General features: G+C 44.4%; 1 protein-coding gene across 1 annotated transcript in view; it reads left to right on the top strand.

Moving 5' to 3' along the window:
• Positions 1-24,004, top strand: part of anos1b (anosmin 1b) — a 186,750-nt gene extending 162,746 nt beyond the window's left edge. The window contains exons 8-14 of the mRNA XM_065009282.1: positions 2,844-2,979; positions 8,452-8,685; positions 12,907-13,001; positions 20,446-20,617; positions 20,878-21,107; positions 21,202-21,343; positions 23,401-24,004. Coding sequence (XP_064865354.1) covers positions 2,844-2,979; positions 8,452-8,685; positions 12,907-13,001; positions 20,446-20,617; positions 20,878-21,107; positions 21,202-21,342 — 1,008 coding nt within the window. The 3' untranslated portion in view covers position 21,343; positions 23,401-24,004. The remainder of the gene's footprint in view (positions 1-2,843; positions 2,980-8,451; positions 8,686-12,906; positions 13,002-20,445; positions 20,618-20,877; positions 21,108-21,201; positions 21,344-23,400) is intronic.
• The last annotated feature ends 743 nt before the right edge of the window (positions 24,005-24,747 follow it).

Genomic DNA, 24,747 nt, shown 5'->3' with positions numbered 1-24,747 from the left:
CAGATTCATGGCCTTCAGATTCATGGCCTTTAGATTCATGGCTTTAGATTCATGGCCTTTAGATTCATGGCCTTTAGATTCATGGCCTTTAGATTCATGGCCTTTAGATTCATGGCCTTCATGGCCTTTATCATGGCCTTTAGATTCATGGCCTTTAGATTCATGGCCTTTAGATTCATGGCTTTTAGATTCATGGCCTTTAGATTCATGGCCTTTAGATTCATGGCCTTTAGATTCATGGCCTTTAGATTCATGGCCTTTAGATTAATGGCTTTTAGATTCATGGCCTTTAGATTCATGGCCTTTAGATTCATGGCCTTCATGGCCTTTAGATTCATGTCCTTTAGATTCATGGCCTTTAGATTCATGGCTTTTAGATTCATGGCCTTTAGATTCATGGCCTTTAGATTCATGGCCTTTAGATTCATGGCCTTTAGATTCATGGCCTTCATGGCCTTTAGATTCATGGCTTTTAGATTCATGGCCTTTAGATTCAAGGCCTTTAGATTCATGGCTTTAGATTCATGGCCTTTAGATTCATGGCCTTTAGATTCATGGCCTTTAGATTCATGGCCTTTAGATTCATGGCCTTTAGATTCATGGCCTTCATGGCCTTTAGATTCATGGCCTTTAGATTCATGGCTTTTAGATTCATGGCCTTTAGATTCATGGCCTTCATGGCCTTTAGATTCATGGCCTTTAGATTCATGGCCTTTAGATTCATGGCCTTTAGATTCATGGCCTTTAGATTCATGGCCTTCAGATTCATGGCCTTCAGATTCATGGCCTTTAGATTCATGGCTTTAGATTCATGGCCTTTAGATTCATGGCCTTTAGATTCATGGCCTTTGTCCTTTAGATTCATGGCCTTCATGTCCTTTAGATTCATGGCCTTTAGATGCATGTTCTTTAGATTGATGTAGGCTTTGTGTCATCAGTGCTTTGGCTAGACGTGAGTTTATGGGGAAGAATTAGTTTGAAAAGATGACAGCCTTGAATGGCTCTGTTCATGTCTGTTCATCTCATGGAACCAACACTTTACATGTTGCGTTTATCATTTTGTTCAGTATGTGAACGCAACATGTAACGTGTTGCTCCCATGTAACATGTAACGTGTTGTTCCCATGTAACATGTAACGTGTTGTTCCCATGTAACATGTAACGTGTTGCTCCCATGTAACATGTAACGTGTTGGTCCCATGTAACATGTAACGTGTTGCTCCCATGTAACATGTAACGTGTTGCTCCCATGTAACATGTAACGTGTTGCTCCCATGTAACATGTAACGTGTTGCTCCCATGTAACGTGTTGCTCCCATGTAACATGTAACGTGTTGGTCCCATGTAACGTGTTGTTCCCATGTAACATGTAACGTGTTGGTCCCATGTAACATGTAACGTGTTGTTCCCATGTTTCATGACCTGAAATAAAAGATCCCAGAAATGTTCTGTGTGCACAAAAAAGCATATTTCTCAAAAATGTTGTGCACGATTTTGTTTATACATCCCTGTTAGTGAGCATTCCTCCTTTGCCAAGATAATCCATCCACCTGACAGGTGTGGCATATCAAGAAGCTGATTAAACAGCATGATCATTACACAGGTGCATCTTGTGCTGGGGACAATAAAAGGCCACTAAAATGTGCAGGTTTGGGACAACACAATGTCACAGATGTCTCAAGTTTTGTGGGAGCATGCAATTGGCATGCCGACTGCAGGAATGTTTACCTGAGCTTTTGCCAGAGAATTGAATGTTCATTTCTCTACCATAAGCCACCTCCAACAACATTTAGAGAATTTGACTGTACTTCCAACCGGCCTCACAACCACAGACCAGGTGTAACCAAGCCAGCCCAGGACCTCCACATCCGGCTTCTTCACATGCTGGATCGTCTGAGACCAGTCACCCGGACAGCTGATGAAACAGTGGGTTTGCACAACCGAAGAATTTCTGCACAAACTGTCAGAAACCGTCTCAGGGAAGCTCATCTGCGTGCCCGTCGTCCTCACCAGGGTCTCGACCTGACTGCAGTTTGGCTCACCTTCAATGGCCACTGGCACGCACTTCCCGGATGAATCCCGGTTTTAACTGTACCAGGCAGATGGCAGACAACGTGTATGGCGTCGTGTGGGCGAGCGGTTGCTGATGTCAACGTTGTGAACAGAGTGCCCCATGGTGGTGGTGGGGTTATGTTATGGGCAGGCATAAGCTATGGACAAGGAACACAATTGCATTCTATCAAAGGCAGTTTAAATGCACAGAGATACTCTGACATGATCCTGAGACCCATTGTCGTGCCATACATCCACCGCCATCACCTCATGTTTCAGCATGATAATGCACAGCCCCATGTCACAAGGATCTGTACACAATTCCTGGAAGCTGAAAATGTCCCAGTTCTTCCATGGCCTGCATACTCACCAGACATATCACCCATTGAGCATGTTTGGGATGCTCTGGATCGACGTGTGCGACAGCGTGTTCCAGTTGCCACCAATATCCAGCTATGTCTCACAGCCATTGAAGAGGAGTGGGACAACATTCCACAGGATACAATCAACAGCCTGATTGTGAAGGACTCTATGTGAAGGAGATGTGTCGTGCTGCATGAGGTAAATGGTCACAGCAGATACTGACTGGTTTTCTGATCCACACACCCCTTTTTTTTAAGGTGTCTGTGACCAACAGATGCATGTCTGTATTCCCAGTCATGTGAAATCCATAAGGCCTAAAAAAATGTATTTCAATTGACTGATTTCCTTATTTGAACTGAATTGGATTTCTATGGTGCTGTGACTGTAATGACCATGTTGTGTGTGTGTTTTATCTGTGTCTCTGTCAGGCTGTGTGTGAGATGGATCTCCAAGGTCTGCTGCCAGGTACCTCTTACCTGATCCAGGTCCAGGCCATCTCCTACTGGGGACAGAAACGCCTGAAGAGTGGCCGTGCCCAGCTCACCTTTACCACAAAAACTACAGGTAAACTACTCGCCTTTACCTCTCAAAATACAGGTAAACTACTCGGCTTTACCGCTCAAATTACAGGTAAACTATTCAACTTTACCTCTCAAACTACAGGTGAACTATTAACCTTTACCACTCATGTGGAAGGCACATTTCGGTTGAATGCATGCTGTCGTGCACCTGACTAGGCATCCCCTTTCTCCGTTGGACAATGTGTCTGACCGAGTTGACATAAATCCAGTTGGTTGCATTTTATGATATACACTCTATATTTTTTTTTATTAAGAGGTTGTTCCTTTACATGGTATGATAGGGCCCCCACCCCCCAAAATGTTCCCATCTTCCTGCTGCTATGCCTGACCTGGCTGCCTCCATCTGGGGGCAGGCTGAAAGACATTATCCTGACTTGGCTATTTCCCTCTGGGGGCCAGGTTGAAAGACATTATCCTGACCTGGCTACTTCCCTCTGGGGGCCAGGCTGAAAGACATTATCCTGACTTGGCTACTTCCCTCTGGGGGCCAGGTTGAAAGACATTATCCTGACTTGGCTATTTCCCTCTGGGGGCCAGGCTGAAATACATTATCCTGACTTGGCTACTTCCCTCTGGGGGCCAGGTTGAAAGACATTATCCTGACCAGGCTACTTCCCTCTGTGGGCCAGGCTGAAAGACATTATCCTGACCTGGCTACTTCCCTCTGGGGCCAGGCTGAAAGACATTATCCTGACCTGGCTAATTCCCTCTGGGGGCCAGGCTGAAAGACATTATCCTGACCTGGCTACTTCCCTCTGGGGGCCAGGCTGAAAGACATTATCCTGACCTGGCTACTTCCCTCTGTGGGCCAGGCTGAAAGACATTATCCTGACCTGGCTACTTCCCTCTGTGGGCCAGGCTGAAAGACATTATCCTGACCTGGCTACTTCATTCTGTGGGCCAGGCTGAAAGACATTATCCTGACCTGGCTACTTCCCTCTGTGGGCCAGGCTGAAAGACATTATCTTTACCTGGCTACTTCCCTCTGTGGGCCAGGCTGAAAGACATTATCTTGACCTGGCTACTTCCCTCTGTGGGCCAGGCTGAAAGACATTATCCTGACCTGGCTACTTCCCTCTGGGGGCCAGGCTGAAAGACATTATCCTGACCTGGCTACTTCCCTCTGTGGGCCAGGCTGAAAGACATTATCCTGACCTGGCTACTTCCCTCTGGGGGCCAGGCTGAAAGACATTATCCTGACCTGGCTACTTCCCTCTGGGGCCAGGCTGAAAGACATTATCCTGACCTGGCTACTTCCCTCTGGGGCCAGGCTGAAAGACATTATCCTGGCCTGGCTACTTCCCTCTGGGGCCAGGCTGAAAGACATGACCCTATCCCTCAGAAGCCAGGGCCTGGCTGAAAGACATGACCCTATCCCTCAGAAGCCAGGGCCTGGCTGAAAGACATGACCCTTTCCCTCAGAAGCCAGGGCCTGGCTTGTATCAGTCCTGTTGATCAGAGCTTATCGACATCCCAACGGTTGGAGAGGGCCCTGGGGATCCCTCCCAGAGAGTACCATTTAACCTTTAACCTGACCTTTTAGGTGGGTGCACACACACACACACACACACACACACACACACACACACACACACACACACACACACACACACACCAGTATCCGCCACATTCTGTGTTTTCTTTCCAGTGGTGGTTTCTGTCCTTTATTAGATTACATAAATCTTCCCCACAATACTGGCAAAAGCATTTTCAGACTCTCTCTCTCTCACACACACACACACACACACACACACACACACACACACACACACACACACACACACACACACACACACACACACACACACAATGGGGGCTTTGGTGGAACCCCCACAGCTTCCTGTTGACGTTGGTCAGTCCTACATAGACTCTTAATGGCAGGCTTAGTTATACTGCGAGCCCAATCCATTTTTAATAAAGTCACTAAAACATGCATGGTATTTTCCTATGGCCCAATTAGTATCATTTTTCCTGTAAATCAGCTTATTCTTTATACGTCTTGACTTTTTTCATTCATTTTTTTATCAGCACCTGGTGTTCCAGTGGTGTAGCTCAGTTTCATGGGGCCCCAAGGCAAAGTCTGGGCTTAACCCCCCAAAATATGCAGTATTATAACTATACTATACAGTATAAATATACTATACTATACAGTATAACTATACTATACTATACTATACAGTATAACTATACTATACAGTATAACTATACTATACTATACTATACTATACAGTATAACTATACTATACTATACAGTATAACTATACTATCCTATACAGTGTAACTATACTATACTATACAGTATAACTATACTATACTATACAGTGTAACTATACTATACAGTATAACTATACTATACTATACAGTACAACTATACTATACTATACAGTATAACTATACTATACAGTATAACTATAATATACTATACAGTATAACTATACTACACTATACAGTATAATCATACTATACTATACTATACAGTATAACTATACTATACTATACAGTATAACAATACTATACTATACAGTATAACTATACTATACTATACAGTATAACTATACTATACAGTATAACTATACTATACTATACAGTATAACAATACTATACTATACAGTATAACTATACTATACTATACAGTATAACTATACTATACTATACAGTATAACTATACTATACAGTATAACTATACTATACTATACAGTATAACTATAATATACTATACAGTATAACTATACTATACAGTATAACTATACTATACTATACAGTATAACAATACTATACTATACAGTATAACTATACTATACTATACAGTATAACTATACTATACAGTATAACTATACTATACTATACAGTATAACAATACTATACTATACAGTATAACTATACTATACTATACAGTATAACTATACTATACTATACAGTATAACAATACTATACTATACAGTATAACTATACTATACAGTATAACTATACTATACTATACAGTATAACAATACTATACTATACAGTATAACTATACTATACTATACAGTATAACTATACTATACTATACAGTATAACTATACTATACAGTATAACTATACTATACTATACAGTATAACAATACTATACTATACAGTATAACTATACTATACTATACAGTATAACTATACTATACAGTATAACTATACTATACTATACAGTATAACTATACTATACTATACAGTATAACTATACTATACAGTATAACTATACTATACTATACAGTATAACTATAATATACTAAATATACTAATATACTAATATACTAAAACAAACATTATCCCTTAGATCTTAAAATATTTTTGCTGAATATTAACAAAACAATATTGACTCCATCAGTGACGGAGTTGACCACAGAGTCTCAAAACAGACATATTTTTGCTCTGTAAAAATACAAATTAAATGCAAACATTTGTAAAATATGGGAAAATAAATCCCCAAATAAAAACATTCCTGATTCATTTAAGATTTTAGACAAATCTGACAGAGTTGACCAAATCTCTGGAAACATCTTTTAGGAATTACAGTTTTGTGATAAATATTATTTAAAGTCACATTGGGCTACATAAGATCATTTTCCAGTTCATATCCAGTATTGTTAATTATTAGAATTTGAAACACTTTTTTGGAGTGGTCCTTTGCTTCCAGGCTTGAAAGCATTTATATTTTTTGAGGCGAGTTGGGGGCCCCCCATTCCTTGCGGGGTGTGTGTTATGCCAGTGGGTGTTCCCCTCGTTATCAGCACCTGGTTTCTCCCTCGTGTGGCCTTTAAAACGCAACTTCGATTGTAAAAATCCTACTTAATGGATATGCATGCCTTATTCTTTATGCTGGCAGTCAGGCTCTTTGAATGGCAGTTCAGGCATCAAATATATTTATAGAAAAGCGGTTGACCCTCTGTGCTGAGGAATGGTTCTTTACTTGTACAGTAGGGGACAGAGGGGAAAATACAGCGGACCAATTGTAACCATCGAAAGCCAACAGATTATTGCCATCTGATCTCTCGTTAAACCATCGATATGCCCTAAAATACCTCGCACAGCTGATCTCAATTGCGACCAACATTGGCCAGAGATTTGCCGCTCCCTAATGTGGACGCCGAGGTTCTTATATTCTTGATTGCAGCCAAGACTATTTCGCCCTCTGGTTGGTATTGTCATTGGAACAACTTAGTCTTGCTTTATGAACAGACTACGGGTGATCTTTATGAACAGACTACGGGTGATCTTTATGAACAGACTATGGGTGATCTTTATGAACAGACTACGGGTGATCTTTATGAACAGACTACGGGTGATCTTTATGAACAGACTATGGGTGATCTTTATGAACAGACTACGGGTGATCTTTATGAACAGACTACGGGTGATCTTTATGAACAGACTACGGGTGATCTTTATGAACAGACTACGGGTGATCTTTATGAACAGACTACGGGTGATCTTTATGAACAGACTACGGGTGATCTTTATGAACAGACTACGGGTGATCTTTATGAACAGACTACGGGTGATCTTTATGAACAGACTACGGGTGATCTTTATGAACAGACTACGGGTGATCTTTATGAACAGACTACGGGTTATCTTTATGAACAGACTACGGGTGATCTTTATGAACAGACTACGGGTGATCTTTATGAACAGACTACGGGTGATCTTTATGAACAGACTACGGGTGATCTTTATGAACAGACTACGGGTGATCTTTATGAACAGACTACGGGTGATCTTTATGAACAGACTACGGGTGATCTTTATGAACAGACTACGGGTGATCTTTATGAACAGACTACGGGTGATCTTTATGAACAGACTACGGGTTATCTTTATGAACAGACTACGGGTGATTTATCTATTTGACGATCATTCCTTTCAACTGAAATAAAGTAATTCCTCGTTTACCACAGTAAATCTACTATGGCAATTTACCTGACATGTATCAATGGAAAACTAAATGTTGATGGTGTAGCCTACTCCTATTATTTAATTTGTTTTCAACTAATGTTATCAATTAAATACAACTGTCTTTTAAAAACATATGTCTGATATGGTCATTTTTTTAAAATCAAGATCAGGGGTAAAATATCTCTGGACAGTACATATTTGAAATGTGTAACTAAATCAAGTGCTCAGCACTTCAAACATAACTGTTGGGAAAGCATTCCAGGTGAATCTGGTTGAGAGAATGCCAATAGTGTGCAAAGCTGTCATCAAGGCAAAGGGTGGCTACTTTGAAGAATCTCAAATATATTTTGATTTGTTTAACACTTTTTTGGTTACTACATGATTCCATATGTTATTTCATAGTTTTGATATCTTCACTATTATTCTACAATGTAGAAAATAGTAAAAATAATTTAAAAAAAATCCTTGAGTGAGTAGGTGTGTCCAAACTTTTGACTGGTACTCTCTCTCTCTCTCTCTCTCTCTCTCAGGTTTGTCATCTTTACCTGCCCCACCTGGTCCTGAGCAGACTAAAGGTCAGTTCTCCAACGAGCTCCCTTCCGCCCCTCACCTGGTCAACCCTGCTGCCCCTCACCTGGTCAACCCTGCTGCCCCTCACCTGGTCAACCCTTCGTCTCCCCACAACCTTCGCTTGGAAGCCGCTGCCCCTCACTACCACAACAACCAGCTGCAGGTTAAGGTCTTCTGGAAGAGACGGCACCAAGGCAAGTTGTACAAAAAGAAAGACACAAAAAAAAGGGGCACGACATCACATCTCTACTCCTCCTCTCCTCGTTGGATAATACAGCCACAAGAATCCCCAAGCAGGGGTCATGGGTCAAAACAAATTAGGTTGGCTTAGATTGTTGACAACATGTAAACTATATTTAGTCTCCAATGTTTATTGAAAACATACATTTAATTTGCACAATGAGCACTTGTTGTCTCTCAAATACATTGTTACAGTTGTTGGTTAGCTAGCTAGCATTTTTTGATGTTGTTGTGCCATATTAGCATTGACATGAAATCAGCCAAAACACCTCAAAACAAGACATGGTATCAAGAACAACGTAAAACTAGCGGGTCATTTAGGATTCCCCATATGGCAGTTTGTTGTCATTGTTGCTAGCCATCCAGAAGCAGAACAACTCACAGACTTCTGCCCCGTCGAAGGTTACCTGACCATGTCACGTCACGCTATCTACAGTATGTTGCTATAATAATAATATATTGTTTTTACAGTCAAATGTTGATATAACAGTCATATGTTGCTATAACAGTCATATGTTGCTATAACAGTCATATGTTGATATAACAGTCATATGTTGATATAACAGTCATATGTTGATATAACAGTCATGTTGATATAAGACTAATATCTTGATATAACAGTCATATGTGTTGGTACAACAACTATTTGTTTCTTTAGAATAGAGACACCACATACTGTAGCAGCTGAGTAAACAGACTCCCAGTAGAGGTGTGAGGAGCCAGCCAGAGAAACCCCAGACTCTCCTCACTGTACAACAGACTACAGTGCAGCCAGAGAAACCCCAGACTCTCCTCACTGTACAACAGACTACAGTCCACAGCCAGAGAAACCCCAGACTCTCCTCACTGTACAACAGACTACAGTCCACAGCCAGAGAAACCCCAGACTCTCCTCACTGTACAACAGACTACAGTCCAGCCAGAGAAACCCCAGACTCTCCTCACTGTACAACAGACTACAGTCCAGCCAGAGAAACCCCAGACTCTCCTCACTGTACAACAGACTACAGTCCAGCCAGAGAAACCCCAGACTATCCTCACTGTACAACAGACTACAGTGCAGCCAGAGAAACCCCAGACTCTCCTCACTGTACAACAGACTACAGTCCACAGCCAGAGAAACCCCAGACTCTCCTCACTGTACCACAGACTACAGTCCAGCCAGAGAAACCCCAGACTCTCCTCACTGTACAACAGACTACAGTCCACAGCCAGAGAAACCCCAGACTCTCCTCACTGTACAACAGACTACAGTCCACAGCCAGAGAAACCCCAGACTCTCCTCACTGTACAACAGACTACAGTCCAGCCAGAGAAACCCCAGACTCTCCTCACTGTACAACAGACTACAGTCCACAGCCAGAGAAACCCCAGACTCTCCTCACTGTACAACAGACTACAGTCCACAGCCAGAGAAACCCCAGACTCTCCTCACTGTACAACAGACTACAGTCCAGCCAGAGAAACCCCAGACTCTCCTCACTGTACAACAGACTACAGTCCAGCCAGAGAAACCCCAGACTCTCCTCACTGTACAACAGACTACAGTCCAGCCAGAGAAACCCCAGACTATCCTCACTGTACAACAGACTACAGTGCAGCCAGAGAAACCCCAGACTCTCCTCACTGTACAACAGACTACAGTCCACAGCCAGAGAAACCCCAGACTCTCCTCACTGTACCACAGACTACAGTCCAGCCAGAGAAACCCCAGACTCTCCTCACTGTACAACAGACTACAGTCCACAGCCAGAGAAACCCCAGACTCTCCTCACTGTACAACAGACTACAGTCCACAGCCAGAGAAACCCCAGACTCTCCTCACTGTACAACAGACTACAGTCCAGCCAGAGAAACCCCAGACTCTCCTCACTGTACAACAGACTACAGTCCACAGCCAGAGAAACCCCAGACTCTCCTCACTGTACAACAGACTACAGTCCACAGCCAGAGAAACCCCAGACTCTCCTCACTGTACAACAGACTACAGTCCAGCCAGAGAAACCCCAGACTCTCCTCACTGTACAACAGACTACAGTCCAGCCAGAGAAACCCCAGACTCTCCTCACTGTACAACAGACTACAGTCCAGCCAGAGAAACCCCAGACTATCCTCACTGTACAACAGACTACAGTGCAGCCAGAGAAACACCAGACTCTCCTCACTGTACAACAGACTACAGTCCACAGCCAGAGAAACCCCAGACTCTCCTCACTGTACAACAGACTACAGTCCAGCCAGAGAAACCCCAGACTCTCCTCACTGTACAACAGACTACAGTCCACAACCAGAGAAACCCCAGACTCTCCTCACTGTACAACAGACTACAGTCCAGCCAGAGAAACCCCAGACTCTCCTCACTGTACAACAGACTACAGTGCAGCCAGAGAAACCCCAGACTCTCCTCACTGTACAACAGACTACAGTCCACAGCCAGAGAAACCCCAGACTCTCCTCACTGTACAACAGACTACAGTCCACAGCCAGAGAAACCCCATACTCTCCTCACTGTACAACAGACTACAGTCCAGCCAGAGAAACCCCAGACTCTCCTCACTGTACAACAGACTACAGTCCACAGCCAGAGAAACCCCAGACTCTCCTCACTGTACAACAGACTACAGTCCACAACCAGAGAAACCCCAGACTCTCCTCACTGTACAACAGACTACAGTCCAGCCAGAGAAACCCCAGACTCTCCTCACTGTACAACAGACTACAGTCCACAGCCAGAGAAACCCCAGACTCTCCACACTGTACAACAGACTACAGTCCACAGCCAGAGAAACCCCAGACTCTCCTCACTGTACAACAGACTACAGTCCAGTCAGAGAAACCCCAGACTCTCCTCACTGTACAACAGACTACAGTCCACAGCCAGAGAAACCCCAGACTCTCCTCACTGTACAACAGACTACAGTCCAGCCAGAGAAACCCCAGACTCTCCTCACTGTACAACAGACTACAGTGCAGCCAGAGAAACCCCAGACTCTCCTCACTGTACAACAGACTACAGTCCACAGCCAGAGAAACCCCAGACTCTCCACACTGTACAACAGACTACAGTCCACAGCCAGAGAAACCCCAGACTCTCCTCACTGTACAACAGACTACAGTCCAGCCAGAGAAACCCCACTGTACAACAGACTACAGTCCACAGCCAGAGAAACCCCAGACTCTCCACACTGTACAACAGACTACAGTGCAGCTAGAGAAACCCCAGACTCTCCTCACTGTACAACAGACTACAGTCCACAGCCAGAGAAACCCCAGACTCTCCTCACTGTACAACAGACTACAGTCCAGCCAGAGAAACCCCAGACTCTCCTCACTGTACCACAGACTACAGTCCACAGCCAGAGAAACCCCAGACTCTCCTCACTGTACAACAGACTACAGTCCACAGCCAGATACATTGCTGTGTGCTTGTTCGTCTTTGAGTGTTTCCAATAAACACTGTTTCTCACAAAGCACATTTCAAATGTGCTCCGTAAGCAAAGTCTTAAAATAGTGTGTTTGGCGAGGTAATGGCGATGGAGCTGACGTTGTGCTCCGTAAATCTGCCTGAGAGAGAATGAGGAGCACGAGGACAGATTTAATAACATCAATATGGGAACATAACCGGGAGCAGATGTATATGTGTGTGTGTGTGTGTGTGTGTGTGTGTGTGTGTGTGTGTGTGTGTGTGTGTGTGTGTGTGTGTGTGTGTGTGTGTGTGTGTGTGTGTGTGTGTGTGTGTGTGTGTGTGTGTGTGTGTGTGTGTGTGTGTGTGTGTGTGTGTGTGTGAGAGACAGAGACAGAGAGACAGACAGACAGTTAGAGATAGAGAGCAAAGGAAAGTAAGAGAAAGAGAGAGAGAATGTTCATCTGGGGTTCAACCTAGAGTTCATGGAGAGATGGATCTGGTGAAAGAAGAAGGGGGGAGGGGGGTAGAAAGAGAAAGAGAGGGAGAGAGAGGCTCGTCTGGGGTTCAATGTCGTCAACCTGGAGATGATGTAGAGATGGATCTGGTGAAAGATGTGAGGTTGCCTGGATACAGGAGAAGAGTGTGTGGTTGAAGGCCAAAGCTCTCTGGTGACGTGCTAATAGTGTTAGCAATTCAACTGTCAATATGTTTCTCTTCAGCCCTCTTGGTCTATAGCATCATAACACTGTGTCCACCTTCTGTGTTCCAGAAACCTATAAGGACTCCACTACATACGTCCTGAGGTGGTATCCTCATGTATGTGCCAGCAACGTCAGCCAGACAGAGAAAAAAGCCACTGTGCAGGTGAGTTTCAGAGCTATAGAATAGAACAGCATTTCCACAACTTCGTTAGGCCAGATAGCTGTTGGCTGATACTGTGATACAGTCCCTTCGTTAGGCCAGATGGCTGTTGGCTGATACTGTGATACAGTCCCTTCGTTAGGCCAGATGGCTGTTGGCTGATACTGTGATACAGTCCCTTCGTTAGGCCAGATGGCTGTTGGCTGATACTGTGATACAGTCCCTTCGTTAGGCCAGATGGCTGTTGGCTGATACTGTGATACAGTCCCTTCGTTAGGCCAGATGGCTGTTGGCTGATACTGTGATACAGTCCCTTCGTTAGGCCAGATGGCTGTTGGCTGATACTGTGATACAGTCCCTTCGTTAGGCCAGATGGCTGTTGGCTGATACTGTGATACAGTCCCTTCGTTAGGCCAGATGGCTGTTGGCTGATACTGTGATACAGTCTCTTCGTTAGGCCAGATGGCTGTTGGCTGATACTGTGAAAGATTCCAATACTGTTTTATATTGAATTTGTCCATTTGGGTTTGCCAACTAAAACTGCTACGTTATATCCCCCAGCTTCTCCACTGTGTGGGACTATTGGATGAGTCATTCATAAACAGTCCCTCAGCTTCTCCACAGTCTGGGACTATTGGATGAGTCATTAGTAAACAGTCCCTCAGCTTCTCCACTGTGTGGGACTATTGGATGAGTCATTCATAAACAGTCCCTCAGCTTCTCCACAGTCTGGGACTATTGGATGAGTCATTAGTAAACAGTCCCTCAGCTTCTCCACAGTCTGGGACTATTGGATGAGTCATTAATAAACAGTCCCTCAGCTTCTCCACAGTCTGGGACTATTGGATGAGTCATTAGTAAACAGTCCCTCAGCTTCTCCACAGTCTGGGACTATTGGATGAGTCATTAATAAACAGTCCCTCAGCTTCTCCACTGTGTGGGACTATTGGATGAGTCATTAGTAAACAGTCCCTCAGCTTCTCCACTGTGTGGGACTATTGGATGAGTCATTAATAAACAGTCCCTCAGCTTCTCCACTGTGTGGGACTATTGGATGAGTCATTAGTAAACAGTCCCTCAGCTTCTCCACTGTGTGGGACTATTGGATGAGTCATTAGTAAACAGTCCCTCAGCTTCTCCACAGTCTGGGACTATTGGATGAGTCATTAATAAACAGTCCCTCAGCTTCTCCACAGTCTGGGACTATTGGATGAGTCATTCATAAACAGTCCCTCAGCTTCTCCACAGTCTGGGACTATTGGATGAGTCATTCATAAACAGTCCCTCAGCTTCTCCACAGTCTGGGACTATTGGATGAGTCATTAGTAAACAGTCCCTCAGCTTCTCCACAGTCTGGGACTATTGGATGAGTCATTAGTAAACAGTCCCTCAGCTTCTCCACAGTCTGGGACTATTGGATGAGTCATTAGTAAACAGTCCCCCAGCTGGAGTGGACACGAGGGCCAGCTCTAGTCGGCTGGCCCTCGCTACATATTCGTCGCCAGACCCACTGGCTACAGGTCATCTACAAGTCCATGCTAGGTAAAGCTCAATATCTCTACCTGTACATGACCATCTGATCATTTATCACTCCAGTGTTAATCTGCAAAATTTTAATTATTCGCCTACCTCCTCATGCCTTTTGCACACAATGTATATAGACTCTCCTTTTTTCTACTGTATTATTGACTTGTTAATTGTTTACTCCATGTGTAACTCTGTGTTGTCTGTTCACACTGCTATGCTTTATCTTGGCCAGGTCGCAGTTGCAAATGAGAACTTGTTCTCAACTAGCCTACCTGGTTAAATAAAGGTGTTCTCAACTAGCCTACCTGGTTAAATAAAGGTGTTCTCAACTAGCCTACCTGGTTAAATAAAGGTGTTCTCAACTAGCCTACCTGGTTAAATAAAGGTGTTCTCAACTAGCCTACCTGGTTAAATAAAGGTGTTCTCAACTAGCCTACCTGGTTAAATAAAGGTGTTCTCAACTAGCCTACCTGGTTAAATAAAGGTGTTCTCAACTAGCCTACCTGGTTAAATAAAGGTGTTCTCAACTAGCCTACCTGGTTAAATAAAGGTGTTCTCAACTGGCCCACCTGGTTAAATAAAGGTGTTCTCAACTAGCCTACCTGGTTAAATAAAGGTGTTCTCAACTAGCCTACCTGGTTAAATAAAGGTGTTCTCAACTGGCCTACCTGGTTAAATAAAGGTGTTCTCAACTAGCCCACCTGGTTAAATAAAGGTGTTCTCAACTAGCCTACCTGGTTAAATAAAGGTGTTCTCAACTAGCCTACCTGGTTAAATAAAGGTGTTCTCAACTAGCCTACCTGGTTAAATAAAGGTGTTCTCAACTAGCCTACCTGGTTAAATAAAGGTGTTCTCAACTAGCCTACCTGGTTAAATAAAGGTGTTCTCAACTAGCCTACCTGGTTAAATAAAGGTGTTCTCAACTAGCCTACCTGGTTAAATAAAGGTGTTCTCAACTAGCCTACCTGGTTAAATAAAGGTGTTCTCAACTAGCCTACCTGGTTAAATAAAGGTGTTCTCAACTAGCCTACCTGGTTAAATAAAGGTGTTCTCAACTAGCCTACCTGGTTAAATAAAGGTGTTCTCAACTAGCCTACCTGGTTAAATAAAGGTGTTCTCAACTAGCCTACCTGGTTAAATAAAGGTGTTCTCAACTAGCTTACCTGGTTAAATAAAGGTGTTCTCAACTAGCCTACCTGGTTAAATAAAGGTGTTCTCAACTAGCCTACCTGGTTAAATAAAGGTGTTCTCAACTAGCCTACCTGGTTAAATAAAGGTGTTCTCAACTAGCCTACCTGGTTAAATAAAGGTGTTCTCAACTAGCCTACCTGGTTAAATAAAGGTGTTCTCAACTAGCCTACCTGGTTAAATAAAGGTGTTCTCAACTAGCCTACCTGGTTAAATAAAGGTGTTCTCAACTGGCCCACCTGGTTAAATAAAGGTGTTCTCAACTAGCCCACCTGGTTAAATAAAGGTGTTCTCAACTAGCCTACCTGGTTAAATAAAGGTGTTCTCAACTAGCCTACCTGGTTAAATAAAGGTGTTCTCAACTAGCCTACCTGGTTAAATAAAGGTGTTCTCAACTAGCCTACCTGGTTAAATAAAGGTGTTCTCAACTAGCCTACCTGGTTAAATAAAGGTGTTCTCAACTAGCCCACCTGGTTAAATAAAGGTGTTCTCAAATAGCCTACCTGGTTAAATAAAGGTGTTCTCAACTAGCCTACCTGGTTAAATAAAGGTGTTCTCAACTAGCCTACCTGGTTAAATAAAGGTGTTCTCAACTAGCCTACCTGGTTAAATAAAGGTGTTCTCAACTAGCCTACCTGGTTAAATAAAGGTGTTCTCAACTAGCCTACCTGGTTAAATAAAGGTGTTCTCAACTAGCCTACCTGGTTAAATAAAGGTGTTCTCAACTGGCCCACCTGGTTAAATAAAGGTGTTCTCAACTGGCCCACCTGGTTAAATAAAGGTGTTCTCAACTAGCCCACCTGGTTAAATAAAGGTGTTCTCAACTAGCCTACCTGGTTAAATAAAGGTGTTCTCAACTAGCCTACCTGGTTAAATAAAGGTGTTCTCAACTAGCCTACCTGGTTAAATAAAGGTGTTCTCAACTAGCCTACCTGGTTAAATAAAGGTGTTCTCAACTAGCCTACCTGGTTAAATAAAGGTGTTCTCAACTAGCCCACCTGGTTAAATAAAGGTGTTCTCAACTAGCCTACCTGGTTAAATAAAGGTGTTCTCAACTAGCCTACCTGGTTAAATAAAGGTGTTCTCAACTAGCCTACCTGGTTAAATAAAGGTGTTCTCAACTAGCCTACCTGGTTAAATAAAGGTGTTCTCAACTAGCCTACCTGGTTAAATAAAGGTGTTCTCAACTAGCCTACCTGGTTAAATAAAGGTGTTCTCAACTAGCCTACCTGGTTAAATAAAGGTGTTCTCAACTAGCCTACCTGGTTAAATAAAGGTGTTCTCAACTAGCCTACCTGGTTAAATAAAGGTGTTCTCAACTAGCCTACCTGGTTAAATAAAGGTGTTCTCAACTGGCCTACCTGGTTAAATAAAGGTGTTCTCATCTAGCCTACCTGGTTAAATAAAGGTGTTCTCAACTAGCCTACCTGGTTAAATAAAGGTGTTCTCAACTGGCCTACCTGGTTAAATAAAGGTGTTCTCAACTAGCCTACCTGGTTAAATAAAGGTGTTCTCAACTGGCCTACCTGGTTAAATAAAGGTGTTCTCAACTGGCCTACCTGGTTAAATAAAGGTGTTCTCAACTAGCCTACCTGGTTAAATAAAGGTGTTCTCAACTAGCCTACCTGGTTAAATAAAGGTGTTCTCAACTAGCCTACCTGGTTAAATAAAGGTGTTCTCAACTAGCCTACCTGGTTAAATAAAGGTGTTCTCAACTGGCCTACCTGGTTAAATAAAGGTGTTCTCAACTAGCCTACCTGGTTAAATAAAGGTGTTCTCAACTAGCCTACCTGGTTAAATAAAGGTGTTCTCAACTAGCCTACCTGGTTAAATAAAGGTGTTCTCAACTAGCCTACCTGGTTAAATAAAGGTGTTCTCAACTGGCCTACCTGGTTAAATAAAGGTGTTCTCAACTAGCCTACCTGGTTAAATAAAGGTGTTCTCAACTAGCCTACCTGGTTAAATAAAGGTGTTCTCAACTAGCCTACCTGGTTAAATAAAGGTGTTCTCAACTAGCCTACCTGGTTAAATAAAGGTGTTCTCAACTAGCCTACCTGGTTAAATAAAGGTGTTCTCAACTAGCCTACCTGGTTAAATAAAGGTGTTCTCAACTAGCCTACCTGGTTAAATAAAGGTGTTCTCAACTAGCCTACCTGGTTAAATAAAGGTGAAATAAAAATACATTTAAAATACATTTTTAAAACTTCTTCATCATAAAAATGAGCCAAAGCAGATCTGTGTCAGAAAGCGGAGCTGCAGCCAAGACCAGAGAGCTGTAGCTAGCTATCTCTCCCACTGCATCCGTCATCAGCTACCCTGGCTGGGGCCTGGCTGAGTCCTGGCTGGGGCCTGGCTGAGTCCTGGCTGGGGCCTGGCTGAGTCCTGGCTGGGGCCTGGCTGAGTCCTGGCTGGGGCCTGGCTGAGTCCTGGCTGGGGCCTGGCTGAGTCCTGGCTGGGGCCTGGCTGAGTCCTGGCTGGGGCCTGGCTGAGTCCTGGCTGGGGCCTGGCTGAGTCCTGGCTGGGGCCTGGCTGGGGTCTGGCTGAGTCCTGGCTGGGGCCTGGCTGAGTCCTGGCTGGGGCCTGGCTGTGGTCTGGCTGGGGTCTGGCTGAGTCCTGGCTGGGGGCTGGCGGAGTCCTGGCTGGGGCCTGGCTGTGGTCTGGCTGGGGTCTGGCTGAGTCCTGGCTGGGGCCTGGCTGAGTCCTGGCTGGGGCCTGGCTGTGGTCTGGCTGGGGCCTGGCTGTGGTCTGGCTGAGTCCTGGCTGGGGCCTGGCTGAGTCCTGGCTGGGGCCTGGCTGAGTCCTGGCTGGGGCCTGGCTGTGGTCTGGCTGAGTCCTGGCTGGGGTCTGGCTGGGGTCTGGCTGAGGTCTGGTTGGGGCCTGGCTGTGGTCTGGCTGAGGTGGGCGCTGTGTATGTGTACTAGAACTGTGTGAGAGGTATGAGCCATCGCTGTACGAGAGGGGCTACGGAGATAGAATATTACACCCTGGCGCACAGCTCGGCTTTCATCATTTCTCTCTTCTTTTATCATATTTTTGTTCCTGTCTGTTTGACTTTCACATTCTTCCCTCACTTGAGACCAGAGTTGGCTGGCTGACTGGCTGATGTAGAGTTGTTCAGTTCAGTCACTTTTCTGCTCTCTCTCTATCTCTCCTCTATCTATCTAAGGGCTTATTGGCATGGGAAACATATGTTAACATTGCCAAAGCAAGTGAAATAGATAATAAACTAAGTGAAATAAACAACAAAAATTAACAGTAAACATTACAGAAGTTCCAAAAGAATAAAGATATTTGAAATGTCATATAATGTCTAGAAACAGTGTTGTGACAATGTGCAAATAGTACAAAAGGGAAAATAAATAAGCATAAATATGGGTTGTATTTACAATGGTGTTTGCTCTTCACTGGTTGACCTTTTCTTGTGGCAACAGGTCACAAATCTTGCTGCTGTGATGGCACACTGTGGTATTTCACCCAATAGATAAGGGAGTTGATCAAAATTGGATTTGTTTTCAAATTCTTTGTGGTTGTGTGTAATCTGAGGGAAATAGGTGTCTCTAATATGGTCATACATTTGGCAGGAGGTTAGGGAGCTCAGTTTCCACCTCATTTTGTGGGCAGTGTGCACATAGCCTGTCTTCTGTTGAGAGTCAGGTCTGCCTACGGCGGCCTTTCTCAATAGCAAGGCTATGCTCACTGAGTCTGTACATAGTCAAAGCTTTCCTTCAGTTTGGGTCAGTCACAGTGGTCAGGTATTCTGCCAGAATTCTGCATGCAGAGTCTCAATTTGGTGTTTGTTCCATTTGATGCATTCTTGGTTGGTGAGCAGACCCCAGAACTCACAACCATAAAGGGCAATGGATTCTATAACTGATTCAAGTATCTTCAGCCACATCCTAATTGGTATGTCTCAGCTCGTTCACAGCTTTGTGGAAGTTACCTGTGGCGCTGATGTTTAGGCCGAGGTATGTATAGTTCTTTGTGTGCTCTCGGGCAACGGTGTCTAGATGGAATTTGTATTTGTTGTCCTGGCAACTGGACCTTTTTTGGAACACAGGTATTTTTGTCTTACTGAGATTTACTGTCAGGGCCCAGGTCTGACAGAATCTGTGCAGAAGATCTAGATGCTGCTGTAGGCCCTCCTTGGCCCTCCCCCAGATCATCATCGATCTCTCTCCCTCTCTCTGTCTCTCCCCCCAGCAGAACTCTCTCCATGTGAGTTTGAGTACTGTGATGGTGATGAATAGTACCACAGCAGTGTGAGCGGGACTTCACTCACTTCTCTCTCACAACTAATGGACTTTGTTTTGGATCTATGGCCTTGGAGAACATTTGGCTCTGCGCCAGTAGGATATTTAGATTCCACTCCCTCCCTTTTTGTATGGGTGTCTCTCTGTCTCTCTCCGAGCTATCTCTCCCCTATCTCTTTATCTCTCTCCAGCCTATCTCTCAAGGGGTGCAGGTAGCCTAGTGGTTAGAGGGTTGGGCCAGTAGCCGAAAGGTTGCTGGATTGAATCACCGAGCTGACAAGGTAAACATCTGTCGTTCTGCCCCTGAACAAGGCAGTTAACCCACTGTTCCACGGTAGGCTGTCATTGTAAATAAGAATGTGTTCTTAACTCATTTGCCTAGTTAAATAAAAAAATATGTCTTTCACTTCTCACCACTGTGCTGATTGATAATTGCTCCTGTCATCTCTTTTCTTCACCTCACTCCTCGTTTCTCCTCTCAGGGAACACATTATGTTATCACTGGGCTGCTGTTCACCTGCAAGTACCGGATCACTGTGGCGCTCGTCGCACCAGAGGGGGATCAGAGGTCAGAAGCTGTTACTGCGGTAACGACCCCACCTTGTTCTGCGGTCATGGCGAGAGGGGGCAAGGCCTTGCCCTGTGCCAGAGAAGGTATCCCAAGCGCCACACATGCCGTAACACACAGCATGAAGAAAGTGAATATCTGACAGACTGATTTGAGTATCAGGAGGAGTGTGAATGCACTATTTCTGCACAGCTTCTTACTCTCAATGACAATTATATACGTTGTATCTATGATTCTATGACCTTTGAAATATTTAGGTCCTTTGTTATGTACGAACTGTAGTTATATTGTGGGTCAAAAATTATTATTTAGTAACGATGTGTAAATGTGGGTTTTCCTGTGTCAGAGCGCCCCCTGGTGTCCAAGAAGGTGGTACTGCGTCCTGAGAAGCTGACTGCAGAGTTCCACACGGTCAACGGTTCCCTGCAGGGCCTGTTCCGCTGGCAGCTCTCCCAGACTGCACCGGGGCAGACGCCCATCGCAGGGTTCCAGTTCTCCTGGGTGCAGGTGTCCTCTAGCACCATGGTAACGGGAGGACAGGACACCCGTATCTCTCAGACACAGATAGTAGCCCCGGTGAGAACGAGTGTGTGTGTGTGTGTGATCATCTCTGACTGTAAGCCATCCCTATATTTCCCTCCCTGTGTACTCATGTACTGTTCTCCACCAGGACCAGCGCTCTCTGACAGTGGAGTGGCTGCAGCCAGACAGTGTGTATAAGCTACAGGTCCAGGTGCTGTCAGCAGGTGGCAGTGGCCTCTCAGTGGCCAGGACACTCCATACACCTCCCCTCAACACCACTCTGCTATGAGGTACTGCTGCAGGGCCTAACATCACATACACCTCCCCTCAACACCACTCTGCTATGAGGTACTGCTGCAGGGCCTAACATCACATACACCTCCCCTCAACACCACTCTGCTATGAGGTACTGCTGCAGGGCCTAACATCACATACACCTCCCCTCAACACCACTCTGCTATGAGGTACTGCTGCAGGGCCTAACATCACATACACCTCCCCTCAACACCACTCTGCTATGAGGTACTGCTGCAGGGCCTAACATCACATACACCTCCCCTCAACACCACTCTCCTATGAGGTACTGTTGTAGGGCCTAACATCACATACACCTCCCCTCAACACCACTCTGCTATGAGGTACTGCTGCAGGGCCTAACATCACATACACCTCCCCTCAAAACCACTCTGCTATGAGGTACTACTGCAGGGCCTAACATCACATACACCTCCCCTCAACACCACTCTGCTATGAGGTACTGCTGCAGGGCCTAACATCACATACACCTCCCCTCAACACCACTCTGCTATGAGGTACTGCTGCAGGGCCTAACATCACATACACCTCCCCTCAACACCACTCTGCTATGAGGTACTGCTGCAGGGCCTAACATCACATACACCTCCCCTCAACACCACTCTGCTATGAGGTACTGCTGTAGGGCCTAACATCACATACACCTCCCCTCAACACCACTCTGCTATGAGGTACTGCTGCAGGGCCTAACATCACATACACCTCCCCTCAACACCACTCTGCTATGAGGTACTGCTGCAGGGCCTAACATCACATACACCTCCCCTCAACACCACTCTGCTATGAGGTACTGCTGCAGGGCCTAACATCGTAAACAAAAGAAAAAACCACTCACTGACACACTACAGCACTGTTTCATAAAGAGCCAATGTCTACGGGGTAAAAATAACATTCATACATTTGACTGGCACTGCTCAAAACATAACACCATTCTGAAATCCCCACATAGTTCCTTTCAGAGGGTGTTTGACCTCTCAGGGCCATGTTGGCGAGAGAGAGCCAGAGAGAGAGCCAGAGAGAGAGCCAGAGAGAGAGAGAGAGCCAGAGAGCGAGCCAGAGAGAGAGAGAGAGACAGAGAGCGAGCCAGAGAGAGAGCCAGAGAGAGAGAGAGAGACAGAGAGAGAGCCAGAGAGATACAGCGTTGTGTGTGTGTGTTGTTAGTACTCGTTGGAGTGTGTGAGAGAACAGATCTTCTAGTTGGAGTCATTGATTCAGTAATGTATTCTGTATTGGAAACCTGGCGACAGCAGAACTCTCTCCATGTGAGTTTGAGTACTGTGATGGTGATGAATAGTACCACAGCAGTGTGAGCGGGACTTCACTCACTTCTCTCTCACAACTAGTGGACTTTGTCTTGGTTCTATGGCCTTGGAGAACATTTGGCTCTGCGCCAGTAGGATATTTGAATTCCACTCCCTCCCTCCGTCTGAGTATTCTTGGCAGGTCAGAATTATAATAAATATTCTAGTTCTAATTCTAGAGTTCCTGGACTGCTAGATGTTTCTGGAACAAATAGTTAGTTCCTCAGAGAGAGAGAGAGAGAGAGAGAGACTCCCAGAGACACTCCTGGTGTGGTGTTCCAGACCTCCCAGTTAGGACTGACACCGCCAGGAGAACTGTGGGAGCACTGGGAGAGAGAGGGAGGCGAAGAGGGAGAATCAAAAGCTTTGGTACCTCAACAGAAAGATCCTGCTTTTGTTAAACTTTGATAGAAGATGGAGGTCTCCCAAATCTGTGCAACTAATCGCAAAATATCAAAGTGAATCTACAGGGATTTTGTTGTTATCAGCTGTCTGCGTATTTAAGGAATACGACTCTGTTCGACCTGTAGCACACAGTACACTCCTTTCAGCCAGGGCCGTAGGTGTTGCAGCCAAGCGTAGTACTTCACATACAGAACAGGGAGTCATTGTAGAAATGGATCTGACTTCTGTTCCAGTGTTTGTTTTGATTTGCATTAAATTACACTGATTACTTCAATCATATATAACCCCTGTCTGATCCCACCAATCATCCTCTCTCTGTTTTCCAGGCTCCTCCCCCCAACGTGCTTCGTCCTCTGCTGCTCGTCATCACTAGCGCCGTAGTGTGTATTGAGAACACCACCTCCACTAAAACAAACACACACACACACACACCCACGCCCACCCGAATACACACACACACACACACACACACCAATGCCGTGCCAGTGCTGCACTGCTCTCTTTATCACACAGAGATATATTGCATGATGAACGAATCACCTTTACCTGAAAGATCAAGTGAATCTATACCATGGCCATTACACTTACAATACATGTATGTTTATTGTTTAGAGATGATACTTTTCAGTCGTGTATAATGTAATCATAATTTACACACGTAAAGAAAAATATATAGCACTGATGTATGTAGTCATACCAAACTGTCTGTGTTTTTCATTGATCTCTACACAGTATGTTCCTGAAGGTAAAATGGCCCGGCGTAAAGCAGTTTGTAACCTGTTGTAGTTTAGTATCTTTGTAATATTGCGCTATAAGTTATTATTTCAAGCATATGATAACCCCAGCAGTGACTTTGATGTATGTAACCCTGTTATATATCGTTGTTCCAGTTTTATTTATTGTGTTGTAATTAAAGAGTATTGTAATATGTGATGTTTTAATGACCTGGAGCTTATTCAAGAGTATTATAATATGGTGTTTTAATGACCTCGGACTGACCCTCAACACAGGGGCCCCTCAGGGGTGCATGCTTAGTCCCCTCCTGTACTCCCTGTTCACCCACGACTGCGTGACCGTGCACGACTCCAACACCTTCATACATTTTTTACTGCAGTGGGCTAAAGCAAGGTCACAAGGTTGGTGTTTCTGGGTAGTCCTAAACAAATCTACTTTGACACAAAAGTATACACCTCAAAACACATGGCTATGGACTTAAAAAAAGAAGACACCTGTACCATGTCAGATATAGATTTGAAATGTATTCCATTTTGAGTTTTCACCCCCAATACATACACACACACACACACACACACACACACACACACACACACACACACACACACACACACACACACACACACACAGAGAAGACTGAAATATAAAGCCGTTTGACATAGAAACACCTGATTTTCAGCAGGTATAAAAATATATATATATATATTATTAAAATTCTGAAAGATATGAATGACATTCCACCCATGAGGCCACTAGAGGGTGATTTGGTCATTTGACTGCAGGAAAGGGTAGTTTTCTGACGACAAGACGGGGGTAGGCCTGATCACCAACGACGATGAGACAGTTGAAGTCGGAAGTTTACATACACTTAGGAGTCATTAAAACTTGTTTTTCAGCCACTCCACAAATTTCTTGTTAACAAACTTTAGTTTTGTCAA

The sequence above is a fragment of the Oncorhynchus nerka genome, linkage group LG24 (assembly GCF_034236695.1).
Source record: "Oncorhynchus nerka isolate Pitt River linkage group LG24, Oner_Uvic_2.0, whole genome shotgun sequence".
Taxonomy (NCBI): domain Eukaryota; kingdom Metazoa; phylum Chordata; class Actinopteri; order Salmoniformes; family Salmonidae; genus Oncorhynchus; species Oncorhynchus nerka.
The sequence above is the reverse complement of the archived record's forward strand: the minus strand, read 5'-3'. Positions and strand labels throughout refer to the sequence as shown.